Genomic DNA, 24,835 nt, shown 5'->3' with positions numbered 1-24,835 from the left:
CCAACGCAGTTTCACGTTAACGCGGGTCGGCTACTGAAGTCATGGAGCCTCTCCCCGCGGGCAGCACGTCCACAGGAATGGAGAAAGGTGTGGGAATTACAGGGAGGATGATCTCACCTATCTTTAGGAATCAATAACTCAAATAACAGGTGCAGAGTTCACTGTTTCAGCTCCTTACATGGTCAGCGGGCAATGTAACGAGTGCCATTCACAGACGTTAGGGAAGCCAGGAGGATCGCACCCCGAGGGTAATGCCAGGGGAGCACCGACGGCACCTCCCAAGGCTCCAGCAGTACGAATATCCCAAGGAAAACTTACACATTTGGGTGTAAGTCGGTTTAGAGACCAGCAACGTAGATGGGATGGAGCCAGAATCCACCCTCACATCCCACACGCCTTTGTAAATCACAGGGGTCTGGAAACATGTTCTTGAACTAGAGGGACCATCTCCATCCTCACCCATTATTTCTAGTAGAAGTGGGGCTGCACGTGCTTCTAGTGCAATCGCAGTTGTATCAAAGGTGGCTGGAGCCACAGGGGAATTACCACATGAACACCTTTGGCACGTGGCGCTTGATCTGTGCAGGAACAGTAAAAAATCAACAGTTTCCCTGATAATCATCCCCCAAACAAGCTGCAGGAGGTATCCAAAGTCCGCACGTTCCCCAGAGCCCTCCTGCCCGCACTGTTTGCACGGAAAACTGCCCGTCAGTGTTTGCCTATGTAAATCATTCTCGCCCCATCCAGCGCTCGCCAAACCAACACCAGTCTCCAGCAGCGATTCGGCACCCAGGGACATCCGAGGAGCAGAAATGGTTTGAAGCACCGACTGAACACCAAGGCCCCACAACAAGACGGGCAGGAAGGTGGTTCCTTGCCAGCGGTTGGGCAGACAAGTGGCTTTTTGTTGGGGCAGAACAGGTTCCTTCACCTCTCCTGCTCCTCCCTGCCGGGACTGTAAGGAAGGTTTAACGAAGGACTGTTGTTTTTACGTAACTGAGGACCAGATACCTGACCCCAGCAGGGGGGAAGGACCGACAGACACCGGACTATGTAAAACAGTCTTTTCCCACAATATATACTGACACCTGTATACATACCAATACCTGTATTTACAAGGTAGTTTAGGGGGAAGTGTAGCCAAAGCACCAGGAATCCATATCTTAAATAGATTGATAATGGGAAGGGTGTTGTAAGTGTCGGGGTGGTCTGTAAACCCTGCAGTACCAACCAACGGGGAACAGGGGAGGGATATTGCAGCAGCGATTTTTGGGGGGATATAAGCAGGGGCTTTTTGCCCTATTAGGTGTGCTGACCTTTAGACAGAACACCCAGTCTTGCAAAACCATTATTAAAATGGTTTGCTGAGAGATCCTGCCTGGGCCTATCATATTTGTAAAATAACTGCTTCCTACAACTATCAGTGCAGTGTCCCCCGTGTCTTCCCCTTCTCTTTCCCTCTCACCGAGGGCGCTGGGGCGCACGCTGCCCCCCGAACCCTTCCTGCTCCTCGCTCGGCGAAGCAACACGCGTCCCCCCGCCGCTGCTCTCGGGGAACGCCTTTTCCACGGGGCTGTGCGCCCAGCAGCACCCACTCCCGCCCCCTCCATCCCTGTGTGACCCCGGGGCAGCTCAACGCTTCGGGCTCCACTCCACCCACGGGTCACCCCAGCACGGGCGCGGCCGCAGCCCTTCCCGCCTCAGCTCACCGACCCCCTCGCACTCCCCGGGGCTCATCCCCGGGGCGCTCCCGGCTCGGCTCCCCCACCCCGGGCCGCGCTGCGGGGCCGCCCCCGTCACCACCCGGCCCGGCCGCCGGGCCCGCCCCGCAGCCTCCGCCCCGAGCCCAGCCGAGCCGCGGCGGCCCCGGGCCGGCCCGCTCCCCCCGGCCCGTACCAGGCGCAGGTCCCCGGCTCGGTGCACTACCACGGCCAGGTTCTGCCCCGGCGCCGCCATGGCTCGGCTCGGCTCGGCTGGGCTCGGCGCGGCGCCCGCGTCCAAGGGCCGGCGGCGGGGCCTCCCGCGGTGGGGCCGCCCCTCTGCCCCCGGCCGCCCCCGCGCCAGCCCCGGCACCGCCCCCGCCGCACGGAGCGGGCACGGCGGGCCCCACACGTCGGCCTCGTGTCCGGGCTCCTTCCCTTGCCCCAGCCCCAGCCCCAGGGCTTAGGCCCCAAGCACCGGGGCCACACTCCAGGCCCGAGGCCTCGGCCCCCGCTCACACTCCAGGCCCAGGCCCTACACTGGCCTAGCCTACCCCCGGGGCACACAGTGAAGAGAGGCCGCCAAATTAACGTATGCTGTGGTTAAGTTATAAAAGACATACCCATCAATTAACCAACTGACATGAGATAAATGCTTTCTGGCCACCTGCAAAATGAGGGGATATTTTTTCAAGTTTTAGATCCTTCTTCATGACGAGAGGGAGACAGAAGATCAAGTAATACATTGTTCAGAAGCAGAGTGCTTAGTTTATATTTAACAATAAATAGGTGTAAGTAAGAAATTAATTATAACTAACGTCATTATTTCTTAGTGTAGATGTATGTGAAAATTACCAAAAATTGTAAAGCATATGTAAAAATTACGTGAATATAAGCAATGCAAGAGCATCCGGTGTTTGGAGCACTTACGGGGAATGGTTCCCAGAGCTCCCCTGTGCTGATAAAATAAAGAATGCTGCTTGACAGTATAACTGACTCTGCTGTGAAGTTTATGTCTTCGTTTTCTCTGTTTCTGCGCTAAATGGAGTGTCTTGGGTCACCCCGCCGCTGGTGCGAAGCCGGAGCCGATGTGTCACTGCGCACTTTGGCTAAGATTCCAGAAAGCCCGTGGGCTCGCCTGGGCCCAGCCAGCCGCAGCATTGCTGGAATGTGGATATCTCCAAGGAGAGAATGGCTTATCAAGAGAAAAACTTGAGATTAACGAGGATTCCGGGTTCCAGGGATAGGAGGTTTTCTGCCCAGAATCCTCGGCAGATGGAGCTGGCAAAGATCTCAAGAGGTTATGCTCTCCAGTGCTCCTTAAGAGCCATCTGAAGTCAAAGGCTTTCCGAGCTTGACTTCCTTGGAAAAATAGAAAAAGTACAGGATATGTAATGCAAAGTTGCCAGCACCAGCTAAAAATAAACCACGCTTCTAACGTTATTGCTTCCTCCCGCTTGCATGAATGGGAGCGTTTGCTTTCCTTGCAAAAATGTTCCACCTGCCGGGCAGCCAAGGGCTGCTGCATTTCTTTGCTCCCTGTTGGTGTCATTCCCTGTTTATCTGAGTTGAGCCAGGGTCTAATTAGTGGCCATGAGCCGCCCCCACTGTTACTCTGGGGGCAGGAGCGTGTGTATGATTCAAGCCGCGATGAAACGCCTTACTCAGGGTTTACGCAGCAGCGGCTGCCGGCCGCTGGGCACGCTCGTTTTGTCAAAGCGCCTCTCTGCACCTCTCCTTTTTGGGGTTTATTTGCAGCCAGCCTCCAAGCTTGACTTGCCGTGCAAACGGTCTGCATTGTCTTGTCTGCATCCCAGCTTGGAAGTTGCTGTGAAGCCCCACAGCTCTGCAGCAACGTGCAGCCTGGCCCTTTGGCTCCCGAAGTCGGAAGAAACGCCGGAGGCCCCTACGTGGGGCTCAGCTGAGAACGTGGGGCTCTTGCTACAGTTCCTTTGGGTCACAGCAGTCATCTTCAGCTCCCACAGCACTAAATCTCACTCTCCTGATGAACTCTCTTCCCCAATATTGCTGATCCTCAGGCAAAGCTCTGCAGTTGCCCAGATTTCCTCTGAGTGCATCGAACACACCGGGCCAATGGCAGGTGTGTTGGGCCAGCCAAAAAAGTGTGTTTCAATTACCACGGGCTTTGTCTTGCTGTGAAAGTGGCTTCTGTGCTGCTTTGATCTGCTTTTGCGCAGCAGAGGATGCACTGAACATCCCACCCCCAGGCCGCTGCTGTGCCCTGACGGGGAGGGGAGGGCTGGCGGATTTAAAATGCTTTGGTTCCGTTCTCTTCTCTCCCAGGAACACCTGATGGAACTGGTTCTTCGTGCCCTCGGCCAACACGACCCTGTGGCCACACAGCCTCTGCTCCTGCCCCGCAGCAAGACGGGGAGGAAAGTGGTTCCTTGCCAGCGTTTGGGCAGACAAGTGGCTTTTTGTTGGGGCAGAACAAGTTCCTCTAGCTCTCCCGTTGCTCCCTGCCATGACTATCAGTGCTGTGTCTTCAGTTTTCTCCCCTTCTCTTTCCCGCTTTCCTTCTGAATCAGATTAACTCCACGTCCATCTGTGTTTTCTCTCCAGCGTGCAGACTGGGTCTGCTCTTGCTTCATGACCACCAGGACCTTCTCCAGCTCCTCCAAGTCCTCAGAGATCCTCGTTTAAAACAAGTTTTGAAGCTCTTCCCGTGGTCCATTTCTGTTTGTTTTTTCTTCAGGACTGTCTGGCAAGCTGTTTTCCCTGCCAGCCAAAGAAAGCTCTAAACAAAACATACTTAGGACTTAGCGGCGCATTCATTTCTTTTTCAGTTGTGCTTCTGGGCATCCAGGTTTTACTGACCACAGGGATCATTCACATTCCTTCAAGCACACATCAAGATCGTGCCATAACCATAAGTTGACCTTGCAGAAAAATCCTTTCCACCAGAACAGTTTCACTTTGGATTTCCTGAAGTCCCTCCGAAGCTTCTTGCCCATCCCAGTGTTGCAATTCTATTTCTGAGCAGCTAGATCAGATGTTTTCTCTCAGATTTATGCAGAAAATACTAAGATGCCTGTTCAGATCCACCAACACCTGTCACAACAGTTAGAAAAAGAATCAGTTTTGTCCCCCCCCAAAATAGAGTCTCTGTTGCTGAACATACCAACAGGGCTGGAGCTCAAAATATCTATCAACAATCCATATTTTAAAATATTTACTCCTACCCTGCCAAAGCAGTTCCTTTGCTGTTTTGGGGGTTTGAGTGACCACCACAGAGCTTGCCCCCGCTCCTTGTCCCCTGAGCACGTCACAAGATGCTCTGCTGGGAAGACAGACCAAGGAATATATCAGGATGCAACATTTCCAACACTCGGACAGCTGGGTGAGGGCAGGAGAAGATCCCGTGAGTGTTTGTGGCTGCTGATTAAACTTTTGCAGCGTTGTTCTGTTCTGGGTCAAGACAGCCCTGCGTGTACGTGCCACCACTCACCCAGCCTTTTCTATGGAATGATTTGATCAGTCACATATTTCCTAAACACTAGTTATGTGAACAGTTCAGATTTATAATTTAATCAGAAGCCATCCTCAGCCACTGACTTCCTTGTCCACACCTGCTTGTACCCTCACATGCTGATAAGACATTGCACTTCGGATCATCCCATCAATTAATATGTAACTTAATTTTCCCCAGAAGAGTACAGCTCAGGGCATAAATTGAAGTGCGTTTGTGAGACACTCAGAGGTGGGGTGTCAGTTTTTTAAGCACATGAAGGCACGCACCTTCCCCCATCCCAGGAGAGGTGGCTGTACCCTCAGTGACAACCACCCAGGTCTGTCCTGTCCCCAAACCTGAGACGGGACCACAAGTCCTCACGGTGTGTTTATTCTCAGAACTACAGAGCTTACCAACCACCTCTTTTGCAAACGAGCTTTGTCTGCATGGCAGCGGTGGGTCTGGGACACGCGTTGCTTGGCCAAGACGTGTCCAACTGTTTCTTTTGTGTGTCCTTCCCTGGAATATCCCGAGCCCACACACACAGCGGTGTGAGCCACCCTTGCAGGCTGCGCCAGGTGCAAACTGCCACGTAGTCACCCAAGAGAATTTGGTGGAGTTTTAGGGGTTTTAAGCCAAAGACACATCCCGGAGAAACTTTGCTCCGGTACATGACTAACTCTCACTTCACACACCCGGAACACCCCACGTCAGCCAGCTTTGCTAAGCCACCGGACAGTGGCAGAGCTCTAAACATCCACATAAGCATCCAGGACTTAAAGCACTGGCTCACATTTATGTACAGAGGGGACTGAATCCAGGGCTGGTGGGAGCACAGAGCCCTCGGCTCTGGTCCTGCTCCCCAGAGCTTATCAGGAACAAAATGTTCTCCTGGACATATATGGTTATAAAATAGGTTTAGGAGCAGCAAGACCTTCTTGCTGATGTATTTTGAAGTCTCCTGTACTGCCTCTTTCCTGGCCTTGACATTGCCACCCCATGAGCAGGTCATTACCACCCAAACACGTCCATGCAACAGCATTGCCAAGTGTTGCCATGCCTGCTCTGATCCCCCTCGGTTTCAAGTACAGTTTTGCTGATTTTATGTTCACTTTTCACTCAAGACACTGCCAAATCTTTGGCAACTCCCTCCCCAGCCTTACTACCATTCCTGGGAGCCAGGCACTAGTATCAGTTCCCCAGACTAGTTAGTCTGCCTGCGTGGACTATAACCAGATCTGCTTCTTAGTCTGATCCAGCACAACATGGCAATTGGGCGTATAATTCAGGAGACTTGCCTGGATTAATCATTCATGTTTAATCCACAACCCTCTGTGTGCATAAGCCATACAATATCCTACTGAAATTCCTGCCTGAATTAAAATCTGTTATTCACTTTGCACAGATGAGAAAAAGACACCAGTGGTCGCATTTTAAATGGCCCTAAGAGTCCAGTGTCCTCCCATGGCTAATCTGCAACGCATCAAGCAGCAAAATAAACCCCAACTGTCTGACCCTTTTTGGCCCCACAGGAGTCTTACTCATGGAATTAAGAGAAGTGGGAGAAAGAAACGCAGTCACCAGGATCTATCACCATATAATCACAGTGAGATTTAGGCTACATGGACCTACTGGGGGTCTCTCATCCATCTCCTGGCCAAAGCAGGGTTAACTTCAAAGCCATGTTGAGGTTGTTCAGGGCCTTGTCCAGACTGGTGGTGATGTTTTCACGGCTGGCGATCCCTTTCTGAGTCTTTGAGTTTGTCCAACAGCTGCACCATGAGGAATTTTATCCTTTCCTGAAATGTCCCTACTGCAATTTGACCTGTTACCTCTTATCCTTTGGGCATCTCAGAAAAGGCTGGGTCTGTCTTCTCTTTATTGTCCCTCTACATAACTGAAGGCAGCAATTATATTTCCTGGAAACCTTCTCTTCTCCTATGGGACAAGTCCAGCTCCTTCAGAATCTCCTTAGGTGCCATGTAGTCCAGTCTCAACCATCTTAGTGATGCTCTGCAGGACTTTGCAGCTGACCAAGCTTCCAACACCTCTCTGGAAGGATATGGACAAAGTCCTGCTTCCACAAACACAAGCGAAATCAAGTGGTCAGTGATGTTACATCCCCTCCATTGCAACATCCCTTTCTCCATGTACCACCTGCAAGCTATCTGCATAAACATGATTATCTTCCCAGAGTCACAGAATGTGAGGGGTTGGAAGGGCCCTGGCAAGCTCATCCAGTGCAATCCCCCCATGGAGCAGGAACACCCAGATGAGGTTACACAGGAAGGTGTCCAGGCGGGTTGGAATGTCTGCACAGAAGGAGACTCCACAACCCCCTGGGCAGCCTGGGCCAGGCTCTGCCACCCTCACCCCAAACAAGTTTCTTCTCAGATTTCAGTGGAACCTCCTGTGTTCCAGTTTGCACCCATTGCCCCTTGTCCTGTCACTGGTTGTCACCAGAAGAGCCTGGCTCCATCCTCCTGACACTCCCCCTTTCCATATTGATCCCCAGGAATGAGTCCCCCCTCAGTCTCCTCTTGTCCGGCTCCAGAGCCCCAGCTCCCTCAGCCTTTCCTCACACGGGAGATGCTCCACTCCCTTAATGATTTTTGTTGCCCTTCTTGTTCATGTCTGGCTTTTTTTTTCATTTTTTTTTCTGCTACTGGTCACACACCACGGTGCTCGTGTTCAACCCCAGAGACTGTTGGTCCAGTGCAGTCAACGGTCTATGTTTTGGGCTTCTAGTATTTTTATTTTTCCATAAGAAAGGGACATGATTTTTGATGAAGGAACGACAGAGAAGCTGCCTGAATGCTTTTCAGAGCTTTTCCTAAGTTCATAGAATCATAGAATCATCTTGGTTGGAAGAGACCCTCAAGATCATCAAGCCCAACCACAGCCTGAATCTAGCACTAAACCATGTCCCTGAGAGCCTTGTCTATATGTCTTTTAAGCCCTCTCTGAAATCATCATTAAGATAGCAGCTTGAGCCCTGACAGATCCATGCAGGAGAGGTGAAGCCAGTTTTGGGGGAGCTGTTTCATACCTGGGGGACGGGTTGTGGAGCATCTCCGGTGTGAGGAAAGGCTGAGGGAGCTGGGGCTCTGGAGCTGGACAAGAGGACACTGAGGGGGGACTCATTCCTGGGGATCAATATGGAAAGGGGGAGTGTCAGAAGGATGGAGCCAGGCTCTTCTGGTGACAACCAGTGACAGGACAAGGGGCAATGGATACAAACTGGAACACAGGAGGTTCCACTGAAATCTGAGAAGCAACTTGTTTGGGGTGAGGGTGGCAGAGCCTGGCCCAGGCTGCCCAGGGGGTTGTGGAGTCTCCTTCTGTGCAGACATTCCAACCCGCCTGGACACCTTCCTGTGTAACCTCATCTGGGTGTTCCTGCTCCATGGGGGGATTGCACTGCATGAGCTTTCCAGAGCCCTTCAACCCCTCACATTCTGGGGTTCTGTGATTCTGTGAAATGGGACAACAGAGCACAAAACAAGTGGGGCTTGGAGGGAGATGTGGATCCACAGAGAGGGGACCCTGGACCATGGTGAGATGGAGACCGCAGGAAAGCTTGGACAACACACAAGGAAGCTACAACGTTCTTGGGCTATGCGGAAGGTCCAGCTACTTCTCAGCAGCGATCAATACTCCAAGCTCTGGTTGATGGGAGATTTCTGCACTTTGTCCCCTCCTAGCTGGTTTATTCCCCAGGGTTTGTTTCCTGGGAGTGCCTGGGCTTTTTTAGCACTGGCTGCAGTCATTTGTTTGCTTTGCTTTGCAGCCGTATCTAATCCATTCCCGTGCCATCCACCACTAACTTCAACACCAGCAGGACGAAGGAATACTATAAAAAAACCACACACACATCTTCAAACACAAATAACTAAGCACTCTGGAACGAAGCATAAATCATACTTCTTCTGAAGATGAGGAAACACGGGGAAACAAAAACATCAAGTGCAGTAAGGAAGCTGGGTATTAGTTTGTTGCCCTACCCCTCAAGGTTTGTTTGGCAAGTTAATATAAATGTGTTGACATTATTTCTTGTTAAACAAGGTCACCTATTTACAATAAATCCAACCACTCAGGGCTAGAAATGAATGCTACATCTGACGGGGGAATTAATAACTTCCCCTTCTCGGGGGGTGAAGCTCTGGTTTCTGATGTGACGTGGACCCCACTTCTGAGACGGGAGGGCAAGTATTGGCCCCAGTGGAATCTCAGCCCTTGGATAGTGTTAATAGCCCATATGGGCAAAAAAGGTTGAGACTTTAACAAAAGCTATTTAGGACATCAGGGTAGTGGCCCATGGGGAAGATACTGAGAGAAGAAACAAGCTCTGAGCAGATCAGATGGATGCTGGTGGTCCATGCTGTGAACATCCCCAGCAGACGGGACCTGGGTACATCAGGAGCAGGAACAGGCCTCTGAATGTTTCCTGGATCCAATGGAGGGTAGGACATAAAAATCTACCCATCAGGAGCCCTGCTTGGAGACTGAAACACAAAGACAGACAGAAGACAACTTGTGAGTCAAGTAATAACTGCAGCATCCAGGTTTTTCCTTCCTCTGGCAGCACCAGACACCTGGAGGTCTTGCTCAATGCCACCAAGGAGGCCTTGGACAGCACAGCAGTTCCCTGATTGGTGGTCTTGCCAGAAACGTGAACAGCCTAGTAGTGAAGCCTCCCAGGAGGGTTTTCTTCCTTGTTTAACCTCATCCTGAGTACACAGAGGTGTGACACTCTTGTCCTTCTCTGCTCTCCTCCAAGGAGGGAAAAGATCAACTAGACATCATCTACGGTAACCGTCAGGGTGGATTGCAGCAACGCTAATCTGCGCTCTGAGCCAGGTGGACGTCAGCAGTAAAGAGCTCCTCATGACAAACATTTCTGCAGAAAGTAGCCAGAGATTGCTCTGAAATTAAACAAACATGGACAAACCCTGGTTCTACCTTATGTCTGGCTGGTTGCCGTACAAACCCCCAGTTCCCAAAGCACCAGAAGGACTTGGAGAAGCCCCTCTTACTGATGAGAACAGCAGGTTTTGAGGCCAAATAATCTCCTTTCCAAAGGCTGTGGATCTAACAATAGATGTTTGTGTGGTGTTTGCTTGCTGGCCAAACTGCCAGCGACTTGTGGAGCAGCTCTGCCAAGGGAAGGGAGCAACCCAAGGAGATCACAACGTCACTGTCCACCTTTAAATCTTCAGCCACAGAGGAAACATGGTTCCCAGTCATAGAATCATAGAATGTCCTGAGTTGGAAGGGACCAAGAAGAATCATTGTGTCCCTCTCTTGTCTACTGCTAAATGACTGTTCTCATTTATAAGCCTGGGATGATAGCCTAGAGGCAGGAATAGCCTGTCCTACTTATCTTCCATAAAAGTAATGCATAGTTCCTGTCACCTAATGCAAAAACCCTAGAAAAAAAAATCGTTTTTAGGTGGAACAAAAACATAATAAAGAAAATATGTGAGAGTTCAGCAGCTTCTTACCTCAAGAGGTATCTGGAGAAGAACATGGGAATACTAGGAACATCTCACCCTTCCAGATCTCACCATTGGAGAAGATCTCACCCTTTCCAGTCAACCTCAAATGTTCTTCTTTGCGATGTCCCCTTCTCCTTCAAGGCCTCCTCCTCTCTCTCCTCTCAGCTCTTTTGCCTGCTTAGGGTCTTCTACAGAGTCACAGGCAGTTCCTTGCCCTCAAGGCTAACACCCACCCAGTAAACATCTCTCCTTGCAGTCACCCGCTCCCTCATTCCCCACTCCTGCCAGACTTCTCCCTTGGGTTGCCCCGTTGGTTCCTCCTGGTCTTGTCATCTACAGCACTGGGCTTCCTGACTCCTCTGAGAGAGCTGGAGAGGCCTCAGACCTCAGTGGTTGTTTTATGTTACCCAGTGTGGCTGAGGGCTACAAATAAAGCTCTGCTGTTTCACTTTTTGGTGGTTCTTTACCAGTCTGTAGGGACCATTGATTAAATTTTCTCCATCCAAGTGTTGTTCAACAGTCTTGGAGTAGCTCCAGTTTCTGGAAACCACCATGCCAAGGTGTTCTGATGTTCCTAGTGTTCCCACATTCTCTGGACACCTCTGGAAGTGAGAAGCTGCTGAATTGTCACATACTGGCTTCGTTATGTGTTTGTTCCATCTGACGCTGACTTTTTTCCTAAGGTGTTTGTATTAGGAGGCAGAGAGTATGCATTACTTTTAAGAAAGGTATGTAGGAGTTGCATACTTATCCTCACGCTGTGAGCAGCAGGAATGATCTGGAGCATCCTTTTGGATGCTAAGAGCTGGGTGTGGTTAGAAAGGCATGCTGGGCTTGGCATGACCAGCCCACTGTCCACGTACAAATGACATTCCTTCAGAAATACGATGGAAAAGCAACTGCCAAAGGAGAAGGCTGAGCGTGGAAATCTGGCTTGAGTTGAGCTGGGGAGGATGTTGTAGGAAGAGCTCTCCCAAGGCTGGGAGTGCGCTGGAGCCCATCGAGCTGCAAGCCGCAGGTGTTGGGCTGACAGCTGGAATATGAGGTAGATCTTCTGCACCCACCTGAAGACCAATGGGACTGCAACTGATAAATGCTTAGATTATTTCACCGTGTGGGCTACCAATGTTCTCCCAGTGACAAAAGACACTCCTGGGCTGTCACTTCTCTGCTGCTGCATGGCTGAAGTGACCTGCATGTGCATGGTGATACATCCTACTCCAAAACTTGCTCTGAAGACCAATCTAACGGATCATCTCCAAGGTTTGCCCCAGACAACTCTCAGCCCTCTGTGATTTGCTTGTCCTAATTTTGCATGTGGTAGAATCATAGAATGGTTTGGGTTGGAAGGGATCTTCACAGCTCATCCAGTCCAACCCCCTGCCATGACGGAGACATCTTCACCAGCTCAGGTTGCTCAGAGCCCCGTCCAGCCTGGCCTGGGATGTCTCCAGGGATGGTTCATCCACCACCTCTCTGGACAATCTGTTTTACCACGCTCACTGTTCCTTTTGGATAGCAGTGAGTGATTGGCTCCTTCACTGGGGAGCAGCCAAGCCCAGCTGGGGAGAAAGCCCAGGACTAAGAGCCACGACAAGGAGCTGGGAAGCTGTGTCTCCAGAAGAAGCTGCTAGAAGGAGCATGGAGGAGGTGCTGGGGTGATGGAGAAGGACCAATGGCCTCACACAGAGTTGATCTCAAAGCCACAGAGCTGACCAAACCCAACTCTGGAAGCAATGACAGCCTCATGGCCACAGAACTGGAGGAAAATTTGTATAAACTTCTTGTTTTTCTATTCCAGCATTGCAACTTTGAGTCCCTTTTAGATGAAAAGCGATCTGTTGTAGTTTATACTGGGTTTGCTATGCTAGCAGTCTTTGTGGGGATTGGGAAGTCTGCGAGCCACAGCAAGGGTTTGACTGACTCAGGGTGGGAACATGCCCTGGCAAGAAGTAAAAACCTGGGGCCGAGAAAGAAACGGGATGATGCCTTCAGAAACCCCGTAAAGGCTCCGTCTGACTCGTTTGGTGGATTGGTGACACAGACAGTGACCGCTCTTTTAGCCCTTGGCAGGTGGCCATCCTGTACATCCCTGGGCTAAGATGGACATAGGCCAGCAAGGTGCCAAGTCTGGCCCTGACTTGCAGGCTACAGATAATTAATTGGTCTGTGGGATGCCGAGTACAACCTGTTCATTCCCTTCTTCTTTCCAGCATACCAGTTGGCTTACACGTGAGACTTCACAGTTGAGTCACTCCTGTGTTTTCTTCTCTTCCAAAGCTGTGACTGAGCTGGAAGTTGCTGATCCTATTAGAAAAGCTGGTTTTTAAATTACTAAGCCCATCTCTTGCAAGATTGTGGCTCCCGCGGCTGAGTCCATCGCTCCTGCTTATCACCATCACATCTGTGTGGCCCAGCAGTCATTGCCCGTTCCTCACGTGTGTTAAAAAGCTAATCACCGCTCCCACGCTGGCAGCAAGGTCTGAGCCGCCGGGTGCCTTTGTTTACCTGCTCACTGCTTACTGCACAAAACCAACTCGACAGGGCACTTCAGCACTTGCCCGGAGTTTGCTTTGCCAACTCACCTTGGCAGAGCCACACCACTCCTTCCCCTGCCCTGCTCATTTCTGCACACGGGTGTTCTTACGGCGTTAGCCATGACTGCCTCTGCCAACAGCTCAGAGCCAGAGAATTTGTTTTGCTGACATTTTTGTCAGATTTTTCAAAAGACTGGTTAAAAGCGCACTTTCGCTTCCCTTGAACTGGTTATTTACAGGTGGCTTTGTGCAGATAATTATATACTAAGTAGCCTCAGAGGCAGGGAAAACCACTGCGTTAAAATACAATTAACTTAGCTCATAAATGGAGCAGCAAGTATGACAAGACTAATTTTCTTATTTTCAGGTGCAAACTTCTCCTTGAAGTATGCATGGTTGGTGATTTAGAGCTGCACAAAAATCATAATGTATTAGTGATTGAGAAAATGTAGCTTCAGACTTGAGTGCAGCAGGATTCAAATCTCAGTCAAAGCAAGCACGTCCTCCAAAGCTGTCCTCCAAAGCCTTTGTGATCTTGGCAATGGCTCCTTCCACGCAGCACTTTCGGCAGTCAGCTTTAAAAGCCCACTGTGAGCCTCTGAAGGTTTTATAACTTGAGTTTTTATAACATTGTTCCCCCAGCCCTGCCAGGAACCCATTTGCTAGAGGTTCCAACACACTCATCACCAGCTGAGGGGCGGGAGAAGACTTCAACAGGACAATAAAGATGATTTCACAGATGTTCATCATCACGGGGCCTGGCATGCAATAGAACAATCCTTGTTTTTGGACCGTGGCTTTATCAGAGTTCTTCATACACAGATGCTTCTTGCCCAAACCTTGGGGCAATTCTCCAGTTAACAAACGGAGTTTGCTCTACCAGCTTCTCCAGTGCGAAGTCCTGCAGACCCCGTGTCCTGCTGCAGCGTGGAAGCATCTCTGACACCCGTGATGGCTCCTGTCCCATCAGCGCAGCTGCAGCTCTGCCCCAGGTGAAGTCCACCCTGACCTGGACGTGACCAGGATTGTGTTTCTTAGCTGAGAAGCAGCTGGTGGGGAAAGGGAACCCTGTGGTTTTGGAGGAGCAAGGCTGGGGAGAAGCCGGATGCAAAAGAGTTGGTGGTTGGAAGAAAATGGTTTCTCAGAGCTGTGAATCAGTCCTGGGGCCCTCCCACATTGCTGGAAAACTCCAAAAGGCCTCAGCCAAAGAAGATGAGAGGATCCCAGTCTTGCCGCGGGCAAAGATGACTCAAAGGGAAAGGCACGGTGGGGCTTCATGGGTGGAGGTTGTTCTCCCCTTCAAGAAGGCAGCACAGGTATTTTTTGTTGCTCCTGTAAGCTGGGCCAAGTTGCCGGTTGTTTTTGTTGGACTGAAGGTTGATTTGAGACACCTGACAGGGGTGATGGTGGATGGGAAGCAACACATGAGTATCTGCTGCTCCACGTCACCATCCAAGCGCTCAGCCTCCCTTAGGTCCCACTGCCTTGAGTCCCCACGGCTCTTCCAAAACCTCCTGCTCCTGCAGGTTGTCACTGTCGGCACTACGATGAGCATCTCCAGGGCAAGCCTTTCACTGTGGTCCTTGAGGCTGACCCACAAGGGTTGGGCTTGGTCTGCTGGGGCAAGCAAGGAGGAATGAGTGCAAGGCCGGGGACAACATGAATCACAGAGACATGCTGAATTCCCTGCGGAGCTCTGAGAGTGCTCATCTGTGGCAAATGAAACCCAGTCCTTTAGTTTGGTATTATTTTCACGCTGGAAAACATCTCCAGTGGCCACTGATGTGCGAGCAGAGCGTGACCTCGGTCCTGCGCTATGCGCCTGACTCACCAGCACAGCTTTTGCTCTCCGCTGGAGATCTTTGTGCCGTTAGTAAGAGAAACTTGATTTCAACACATCGTGGCACAGAGAGCGGGTTTTGTTCTAAAATGAGGAAAACACATATTCGATTTTACTTTTCTATACTCATCTTCTTATAAGATTATTTTCAATGACCTTATTTAGAACTGAACTGTCTCTGTACCATTTCCCTGCCAAAATACATGATTTCCTGCACAATGCTTTGGAATTTGTTAGCCCGAGCTTTGCTCCTAATGGTCGCAGCCACACAAGCATCAGTGCTGGTATAATGTCTGTATTTGCTCTTCCCTAAAAGAACATTTTCAAAATTATTTAAGACAGCTCACCATTTTTCTCCACAAAGATTTAATACACATTTTAATAGTGACCAGAAATACCCACAGTATCGGGAGATCCTAGAAAAAGAACCAAAGGGTGGGATGCATGTGATGGAGAGAAGGGATATGGAGATCTGTCCAAAATCCATGGGAGGGAGAGGCACATGACAGCACTTTCGGGTACTGGCGATGAGTGTGCACGTTTCTCTAGCCCTGTAATCTCCACAGAGCAGGTTGGTTTTGCCCGTGTTTGCTCTAAGGCTCTCCTTTAAGCACCAGTGGGATTTCTGTGGGCAAGTCAGGACACCTCAAGGTACATCTCTGCAGGTGGAAACAAAGACAGGCAAATGCTTTCCTGATACCAGTTTTGCATTTCTGAGAAGTATCTGCCCTCGAGATCTGTTACCAGGTGAGAATCGAGCCACACATGGGTTGTTGGGTTGACATGGAGCTGGTTTTCCTCCCAGTCGGTTCCTCTGTTCCATCTGGGATGGTTTTGTCGATCGTCTTGTCCAAGGAAGGTCACGCGTCTCTGCCCCATTATCTCAGGAAGGTAAATGTCTTCTCTCCACAATCTCTCCTTCATCACAGGCTCTGGAGATGATGTTCCTCATAGTCCTCAACAGTGCTCTATCACTTGGGTTTTCTCCTGCAACTCTCCCAAAATGCTTTCTCACATCCTGCCTTGTCCACGCAAGAAGGTTATACTGGGAGGAAAAAACATGAATTTAAATGGAAGGATATTATTTTCCACAGCTCACCGCAAAAAGCATTAGATGTGGTGGCTCAGCTCCCGCCTTTCTCATCTTGACTTTGACTTTGGCCAGTTCCTCTCTGTCCTTCAGATCTGCTGATACTCCAGATCTTACATGGACTTTGCCCAGAAATGGAAGGTCCGTAGCTCTGACTACCCCCATTCAGAAAACCATGAGAAAACCCATTTTGTGTTTTTTCCAGGGCTCACCCAGCACCATTTTCTGTGAGTCTCACCAGCATTTGCTTCCACTTTCAGCTCAAGAACCTCCCGCGTTTCGCAGCTGATCCGATACGCAAACACACGCCTCTGGGAGATCGCCTTTCTCTTAACCACAATGTATTTTCTTTAGATACCCAAGGTTTACTTAATGGCTTTTCATTTGTGTGTGTGTTTGTAATAACCTTTTTTAAGATTATAAATAGTTTTAAATGCTGTTAGCTTCCAGTTTTCTTTTATATAGCACTTTTTTTAAGGGCAGGTGCGATGAGAAGTGAACACCAAGATGTGCTTGAAATGCTGAAACTAAGAAATACTTAAAACTCTGGAAAACGTCGGTTGCATTCAGTGAGTATAATAAATCTAATCCTGAAAACAATAGGTATTTTTTGTTCTGAGCTAGAAACTTACTTTTTAAAGAAAAAAATGTGTTTATCCACATGTATTAAGTGATAAATTCCTTCCTACAGACTGTGGCCAGAGACTTAGCCAGAGTTATCCCGTCTCCCCTGCAATGTCCCATAAATTGCGAGAATCAGAAGAGGTTTGAGGGAACTCTGGAGGTCCCGTCCCACCAGGAGTGTGTGAAGGTCTCCAAGGATGGAGGTCCCAGTTCTCTGTCTCATCTCCAGCAGCTCCATCACTCTCCATGTGAATTTTTTCCCTTGGATCTGACTGGAATTTCAGCCCTTTTCCCAAGGGGCTGTTGGTTGTTCCCCAGCCACAGAACCTCTCCATCACAAATTAAAAAAATCATCATTTTCAACTGTTAAATGTTAATAAAGGATTTTTAGCCTTAGTTAAATATTAAAATAGTTTTTAACACTCCACCACCAAGATTTTTTTTTACATATATTGGATCCAAGTTTTCCAGCCAAATCTATAACATGAACTCAACACGCCTTCCAATGAGATGCCATTGTAACCTTTTCGTCTGTAACATGGGCAAATTTTTCAGATTTTCCTTTTTTTGAGAAAATAAACCAAGGCCCAGTGGTCCCTGGCATTTGGAGGTAAGCCTTTTTTGTGTATATTAAGAAAAGAAGTCCATATCCAGCTGCTCAGTTCAAGGCAATGAACCTACAGCCAATGTACCTACAGGTGGCAACTTCCATGGAAAAGCAGTATTTCCTCACTGAACAACAGCTCATATCTAAGCGCCTACAACGGAGGAGTAACCCAAAAATGTGCGTATTTAATTAAATTTTAATCAAATTTTAACTTATGTGGTCCTTGTCAGCATTTTGATGTGCTCAGGACACAAGTGCAAGGGCTGGTTCAGGAAGAGGGTAGTCCTGACTTGTGGTCAGTGATTTGTCCTGGAGTTGTTTTCTTACAGAAATGAGCCATTAGGCAATTAGGCCGGGTGGTGATTCCCATTCCTAAAGGTCTCAGGGCTTCGTCTGTGAAGCCCTTATCGCAACTGGTCTTAGAATCATAGAATCATTTGGGTTGGAAAAGGCCCTCAAGGTCATCAAGTCCAGCTGTTACCCCGCCCCTGGCACTGCCCCATGTCCTGAGAACCTCATCTCCGTCTGTCCATCCCTCCAGGGCTGGTGACTCCAGCACTGCCCTGGGCAGCCTGTTCCAACGCCCAGAAACTCTTTCCGGGAAGAAATCACTCATGATATCCAATCTAAATCCCCTGTGGCGCAACTTGAGGCCATTTCCTCTCATCTTTCATTCCTCCAAGAATGAGGATAAAAACCAAGAGGTTTCTGTTGAGTGTCGTAGCCCCACAGACAGAGCAGTGAACTTCTGCAGAGGTGATGGGTTCCCACCAGCTGGTCAGGGACCCAGAGTGCGTTTCTCCAGGTGGAGGTGACTCTGGGGGTGACAGCTGCTTCCCAAAGCCACAGACATCTCCTGGACAGCACAAGGGCTACATGCTCACACCCTTGTGCTGCAACATCTCAGGAAGGAAAACCGATCCCAGGGATCTGCTTCCACGCAGGTCCCACTGCCTGCTCTTCACTCCTTTTTTTCGGAAGTGGTCCTCTGGCACAGAAACCATATTTCCTCATGGTGTGGGTTTGAGAAGCAAAAGCACTGGCTGCAGGTGACTGCCAGGAAGGCGGGTGAAGGCATGAAGCTTCCTGCAATGCAGGGATGCCTCATCAGGCTGTCCATCAACCCATCTGGCGCCCCACCGAGCCAAGCACGCGGAAGCAGCGCTCAATGTGTTGACTTTGGCCAAGGATGGCACCCGCAGCTCAGCTGGTCTGCATTAGCAGGACCTGTTCCCAAGGTCAGGCGCTGGGATGAACCGCTTGACATCCACCTGCACCAACATGGCCACCCTGCAGCACAGGGACCTCCTGGGGCCTGGCAGGGAGGAGGTGGCAGCTACTTGGTCTTCCCAGAGCTGGGTAGCCGTGATGCTTCTTGCTTGGAGGAGCAGGACATGACCCAGCTCAGGCTGAAATGGGGGCTGTTGTGGAGAGAGCAGAGCTGACAGCCTCTCCCAGCCATCTGCAACATTCAGGTTCTTCTGTCAGAGCCCTTCTAAGCTCACGCGTTCCCTGCAGCTTTCTCTCCCAGAAGGCCATACGCAAGTCACGACCACTGCTGCTGGTGCTGAGAACTCACAGTAACCTGAAGGTCAATGACAACAAGATGTAAGTTGTTTCTCCATGCAGGACAGCTCTGTCCCACCTCCAGAGAGGCATCATGAAGCACCATGGTCCAGACCTCTGTGCCTTGGGGAAACGGCCAGAAAAGCTTGTTGCAGGAAGATTTCCAGCACTTGCTGTCAGTATCTGTGATTTCCAAGCTGGAAACACCCAACAGGCAGTAGCGTGGGCTGAGGCCTTGTCATGAACCCGAGGCACCAGTCCCTGAGGCCAGCAGGTCACAGAATCGCAGGCTGGTAGGGGTTGATGGGACCTCTGTAGATCCCCCAGTCCAACCCCCCTGCTCACGCGGGGTCGCAGAGCAGATGACACAGGATCCCAGGCAGGTTTGGAGAGCAGGAGACTCCACACCCGCACTGGGCAGCTTGGGCCAGGCTCTGGCACCCTCAGAGTAAAGAAGTTTCTCCTCATGGTCAGATGGAACCTCCTGTGTTTCAGTCTGTGCCCGTTGCCCCTCACCCTGTCATTGAGGTCTCCCATGAGACCCTCTCAGATCAGACCCTGTTTGCGTTCTGGCAGGGCTGGCAGATCTCCTCAGAAACCCCAGCACAACCCATGTGAGCTCAGCTCACCACTGGTGGTGGACAGAAGGCTGTCTTTGCTCTCTTTGCCAGCAGAGAAGGGAAAGACCCTGCAGATGACAGCAGGTACCCACCTCACCAAGAGAGCAGGAGGGGGACCATGTTGTCACCTATAGACCCTTGAGCAACCACCCCAGTCCTCAGCAGGACGCCAAGGAAAGCCAAAGGAGAAAGGGCACATGTTGGCACAAGTCACCATCCTCCTCTTGCCCATGGAAACTCCTGGATGAGCAGCATGGAGATTGGGTCCCCCAGGGAGCTTCAGGAGTTCCCACTTGGTACTATGATTCCGAGGAGGATGGATGGAGTGTGTCAACCAAAATGAAGCCCAGGAGATGAAGCCCACCAGATAAGGTGTGCTTGGGCTGCCGTGCCTCGAGTGTGGGAAGGGGAAAGCTGTGGATTCCTGCAGCAGGACAAACACCCTGGAGACTCCAAACCATCTGCGTCAGAGAGGAAAAGCTGGGATGTCTTCTGTGAGAGTGCCCCAGACCAAGGAAGCAGAGCATTTTAGGTGTATTTGGAGACACTTCTTGCTTTTTTGAGGTGTGGGTGTTCTCCTGCTTTCCCTGTCCCAGGGGCCTGGGTTGCTGCAGCCGTTTCTTTCTTCTTGGTCATAGAATCATAAAATGTGCTCAGTTGGAAGGGGACCCACAAGGATCATTGAGTCCAACTGGTCTCCTGCCCAGCCTGCTCAACTGCTCTACAGTCCATGCTGGAATGAGATTGGCAACTCCAGCGGTGGCCATCCAGGCATCCCAACGTGCTCCGTGCCTCCCAACCTGGTGTCTCAGTGACATCTGCTGTCTGCCCCAACACCATCGTAGGTTGTGGTGATGCTCCCACCCATTGCAGCCCTCAGCCTCACTTGCGAAAAAGAGCTGGACCAGGTAGCCCACTGTCAAGCCTGGGTGGACCTTCCTGCCCTGGTGAAGAGCTGCATGTGTCATCACTGTGTCATCAGCTAAGACTGTGATAAATTTTCTTCTCTTTTAGTTAAATGAGTCATACCAGGAGCTATGCCTGGGCAGAGGCACCCAGAAGAGGGACTTCTCCAGCCTCGGGGGTTTCCCAGGCTCAGCTGAACCAAGCCAAGACTGGCCAGAGTCAGTGCTGGTGATGGTCCCACCACAGTCAGGCTGGGCTGTGGACACACTCCTCCTCAGCAAACCCGCTTATATTCAGCATATTTTTGCTAAAAATGCTATAGCTATATATGCTATAGCAGAGATTCTTTGACTAAAGCACTTCAAGGAGGAGAGGAAGGCGCAGGACAACATCTGTGCATGTTTTCTGTGCTGTCCCAAGCTGCAGCCTCCCGTTCAGCTGCCGCTTGGGAAAGTGTCCTGGTTTCATGTGCTCAGGTCTCGGATGCCACCTCCTGGCTTTTCCACCGAACTGTGCGTCTCCACAATGTGCCGTGACCCAACAGAGCCGGAGCACCTTCCCCATCACACTACAGAAAGATAACTAAGCCATGCGAAGCCTTTACGGGTTCAGAGCAGCTTTTGTTCTTTGAGAATCTGACCCCATCCCACGTATTTTTGGATCAGAATGGAGGTAACTCCAGTAACTAATAACCCTCCTGTCACTCACTCGCTGTTACATTAAAGGCTTTTGTGCAGAATCCATCACAGCAGCACCTGGACCCCCGAAGCCCCCCTGGGCTGTGATCCATCACTTTGGTCCAGGTCTGGATACCTCTCCCTTTTCACCAGCAGATAGTGTGCAGGTTGTATTAGTATTTTTTCCCTACACCCCCTGTGTGTATTAATATCACCTTGTCTCTCTGTGCTCGCTGTTTGGGAATGCTCTTTCCAAGTCCCTCCAGATTTCTTGTTCAGTTGGTGAATAACTGAAGTGGGTCGTTGGCAGGGGGATGGCAAAGGTGTTTTTGGAGCTGTCAGTGTGGCAATACCCAAGCCTGGCAGGTGAGCACAACCCCTGCGAGGGGGCACTGTGCGGTAAGGAAATGCACAATAACGTACCGGCAGCGTGCTCTCTCCTCCCTGCTGCCTCTCCGTCATTTCCCAGCTCTTTCTGCCCTTCCGGTGATGTTCCTGGCCTGGTTAAGCCAGAACCTGCCAGCCAAACCAGCCTGTTCCAGAGCTGTGCTGCCAAGTCCGTGCTTGGCCACTCATTTTATTTGGCCACAAGCCACGGCTGGGCAGGGGCTCCACAGAGCTGGGACGGTGATGCTCCCCAGCGCAGCAGACTTGCTCCTCAACCCCACGGGGCTGGTCCATGCACATTTGCCAGGGAAATCCCAGCAACAGGACGTGAGCTGCAGCTTCTTGGAAGTCAGCTGGGAGCGGCAGCTGCTTGAGCCAGAAATTTCGGTGGTTTCTGGGATCATCTGAGACGTGGTTCACAGAATCACAGAATCACAGAATGTGAGGGGCTGGAAGGGCCCTGGAAAGCTCATCCAGTGCAATCCCCCCATGGAGCAGGAACACCCAGATGAGGTTACACAGGAAGGTGTCCAGGCGGGTTGGAATGTCTGCACAGAAGGAGACTCCACAACCCCCTGGGCAGCCTGGGCCAGGCTCTGCCACCCTCACCCCAAACAAGTTTCTTCTCAGATTTCAGTGGAACCTCCTGTGTTCCAGTTTGCACCCATTGCCCCTTGTCCTGTCACTGGTTGTCACCAGAAGAGCCTGGCTCCATCCTCCTGACACTCCCCCTTTCCATATTGATCCCCAGGAATGAGTCCCCCCTCAGTGTCCTCTTGTCCAGCTCCAGAGCCCCAGCTCCCTCAGCCTTTCCTCACACGGGAGATGCTCCACTCCCTTCAGCATCTTGGTGGCTGCGCTGGACTCTCTCCAGCAGTTCCCTGTCCTGCTGGAACTGAGGGGCCACAGCTGGACACAATATTCCAGGTGTGGTCTCCCCAGGGCAGAGCAGAGGGGCAGGAGAACCTCTCTGACCTACTGACCACCCCCTTCTAACCCACCCCAGGTACCATTGGCTTCCTGGCCACAAGGGCCCAGTGCTGGCTCATGGTCATCCTGCTGTCCCCAGGACCCCCAGGTCCCTTTCCCCTACGCTGCTCTCTAATAGGTCATTCCCCAACTTACACTGGAACCTGGTTGTGGCTGTTAATGTCTGCCAAAAGTGCCAACAACCGGGAGGACATCAGTGGTCAGAGCAGCTGGGTAGAGTTTATCTGGGGGAAGGAGGCCACCAAAAATAAAACCCAATAAGATACTGGACAGATTTTTAAGGTGTACAGTATGGGAATTAGTAGTGTTGTGCTTTTTCAAGGTGCAGGCGAAATCTTAATAGTGATTTTTGCAAGTCTTTCTGTTGGCTGAAAAAAGCAATGATGTAAGTAACAAACTTGTGCTGTTATGGAGGTTGTATCTTGCCATATCCTTCTTTAAAGGTGAGAGATTTTTTAAAAGTCTCAGAAAAGAGGCTTAGTATTTGTTACCAAAAGTATTGGTGACAAAAGAAGAAAACAATCGTATTTTGTAGGTGACTTGCTTAAATTGGTAACTGCTGTATAAAACTCAAACAGAACAGGAAAATATTAAACTTGGGTTTCTAAGAATGTTTTGCTGGCTATTCTGGTAGTGGAGCTGGTACCTGATATGCAGACTAGGAAACCAACTGATAATTTATCATACAAGACACTATGTATTCAGTTGTTCAGAGTGATAGTTTAACTCGTCTTCAGAGGTTGTTTCTGATGAATGATATATTGAAGTTTTTGTCTATTCCAGCTATTTCTAAATATTATCCTTTACAGAGTGGCTGAAATTCAATCTTAGACTAGATATTCACACCTCTAATGATGGTGGCGATGAACAGACAGTTTTTGGGAAGCTCCAATGCCGTGATGTGAGTGTTTTCTGTCAGTGTAACTCTTCATGCAGAAGGTCAGGCTGGAGCTGCAGCAATGGGGTGACGTTGATTGCATCACCCTGATTCCACGGGCAATGGCGTTTGGGCAACAGCTGGCAGCTGTGCAGTTGTACCTTTGCGTGTTTTTCACTTGTCCTTTAGCGATGAAATCCAAGGTGGGCAAGTAGGACTGAAGGCAGAGCTCAGGTGTGGAGACACCCCTGCTTCTGTCCTTGGAGACCGATGAGAATTGTCCTCCATCCAGAGGACAAAGTGGTCTTCAACCACGAAAGCCTGCAGCCCGAGCGAGGAGGGATGCCTCGGGAGAGGAGCCGGTGGCAGCGGCTGCGCTGCCCGTGCACACCAGCAGATGGAAGTTGCTGGAGTTTGCAGGAACCATTCTGATGCTTTGCAGAAGCCGGTTGAAGCCTCATCGGCATTAGCCACAGAAATGGGCTGAAGGATCACACAACCTGCCTGACCAAGCCGCGTCTGGGTACCCGTGACCATCTGCAAGGGTGTGCAGGACCCTGAGGAGAGCGCCGGCTCTCCTGACCTCGGGGACAGGAGCTCTGCGGCCCCTCGTGACCAGTGGGTGGGTCTCTGGATGGGTGACCACAGGTGTTAGATGACCTGTCCCCCTCCACCGCAGTTTGTCCAGCACGGTCATGCCAAGAGGCCTTTTTCCCTCAGATTCCAAAGCACTCGTTCCTGCAGCACCTGGACCACACGGCGTGGTGGAGCACGGCATTTTCAGGAGAAAATGCTCTGGAAGCTCCCAGATTGATTTATTTATTGTCCCACCTTCAAAAAGGGGGAAAGAAGAAGGAGAGCGCTCGCTCTGGCTGGCGGGGGGGACGCCTGGGGACCCTCGGAGCAGACGTGACCTACTTTAGCTCTGAGGCGAGCCGTGTTGCGCGGGTCCCAGTGTAAAAGCTTAATAGAGCTGGGCATAAATTATTCATTGCCTGACCATGTTAATGCATGTGCTAAAGGCTTTTCTTTTTTTTTAATATACAAAAAAAATCTCCTCTATAATTTAAAGCCTTGCACGCTCCCATCGCCAGGCCCCGGCTGCTCTCCGGGGTGTTCGCGCTTCGGTGAGCAGAGCTGTGAGATGCGGATGAAGCCGGCAGGTGCTGGGATGCGGGATGGAGATGGGATGCGGGATGGAGCTGGGATGTGGGATGGAGATGAGATGTGGGATGGAGATGGGATGTGGGATGCAGACAGAATGCAGGATGGAGCTGGGATGTGGGATGGAGACGGGATGGAGGCAGGAGCTGGGATGTGGGATGGAGATGGGATGCAGGATAGAGATGGGATGTGGGATGCAGACAGGATGCAGGATGGAGCTGGGATATGGGATGGAGACAGGATGGAGGCAGGAGCTGGGATGAGGGATGCAGATGGGATG

General features: G+C 50.7%; 1 protein-coding gene across 3 annotated transcripts in view; it reads right to left on the bottom strand.

Moving 5' to 3' along the window:
* SORD (sorbitol dehydrogenase) overlaps positions 1-2,065 on the bottom strand; it is a 42,564-nt gene extending 40,499 nt beyond the window's left edge. The window contains exon 1 of one of the 3 annotated variants that reach the window (XM_065076337.1): positions 1,897-2,065. In XM_065076337.1, coding sequence (XP_064932409.1) covers positions 1,897-1,956 — 60 coding nt within the window. In that variant the 5' untranslated portion in view covers positions 1,957-2,065. Of the gene's footprint in view, positions 1-1,713; positions 1,767-1,896 lie in introns of those variants that run through there. The other 2 variants (XM_065076338.1, XM_065076339.1) reach the window with 2 other exon arrangements.
* Between the last annotated feature and the right edge of the window lie 22,770 nt (positions 2,066-24,835).

The sequence above is a fragment of the Columba livia genome, chromosome 11, assembly GCF_036013475.1.
Source record: "Columba livia isolate bColLiv1 breed racing homer chromosome 11, bColLiv1.pat.W.v2, whole genome shotgun sequence".
Lineage (NCBI taxonomy): Eukaryota > Metazoa > Chordata > Aves > Columbiformes > Columbidae > Columba > Columba livia.
Note: the sequence above shows the minus strand (reverse complement) of the source record. Positions and strands in the feature narration are given on the sequence as shown.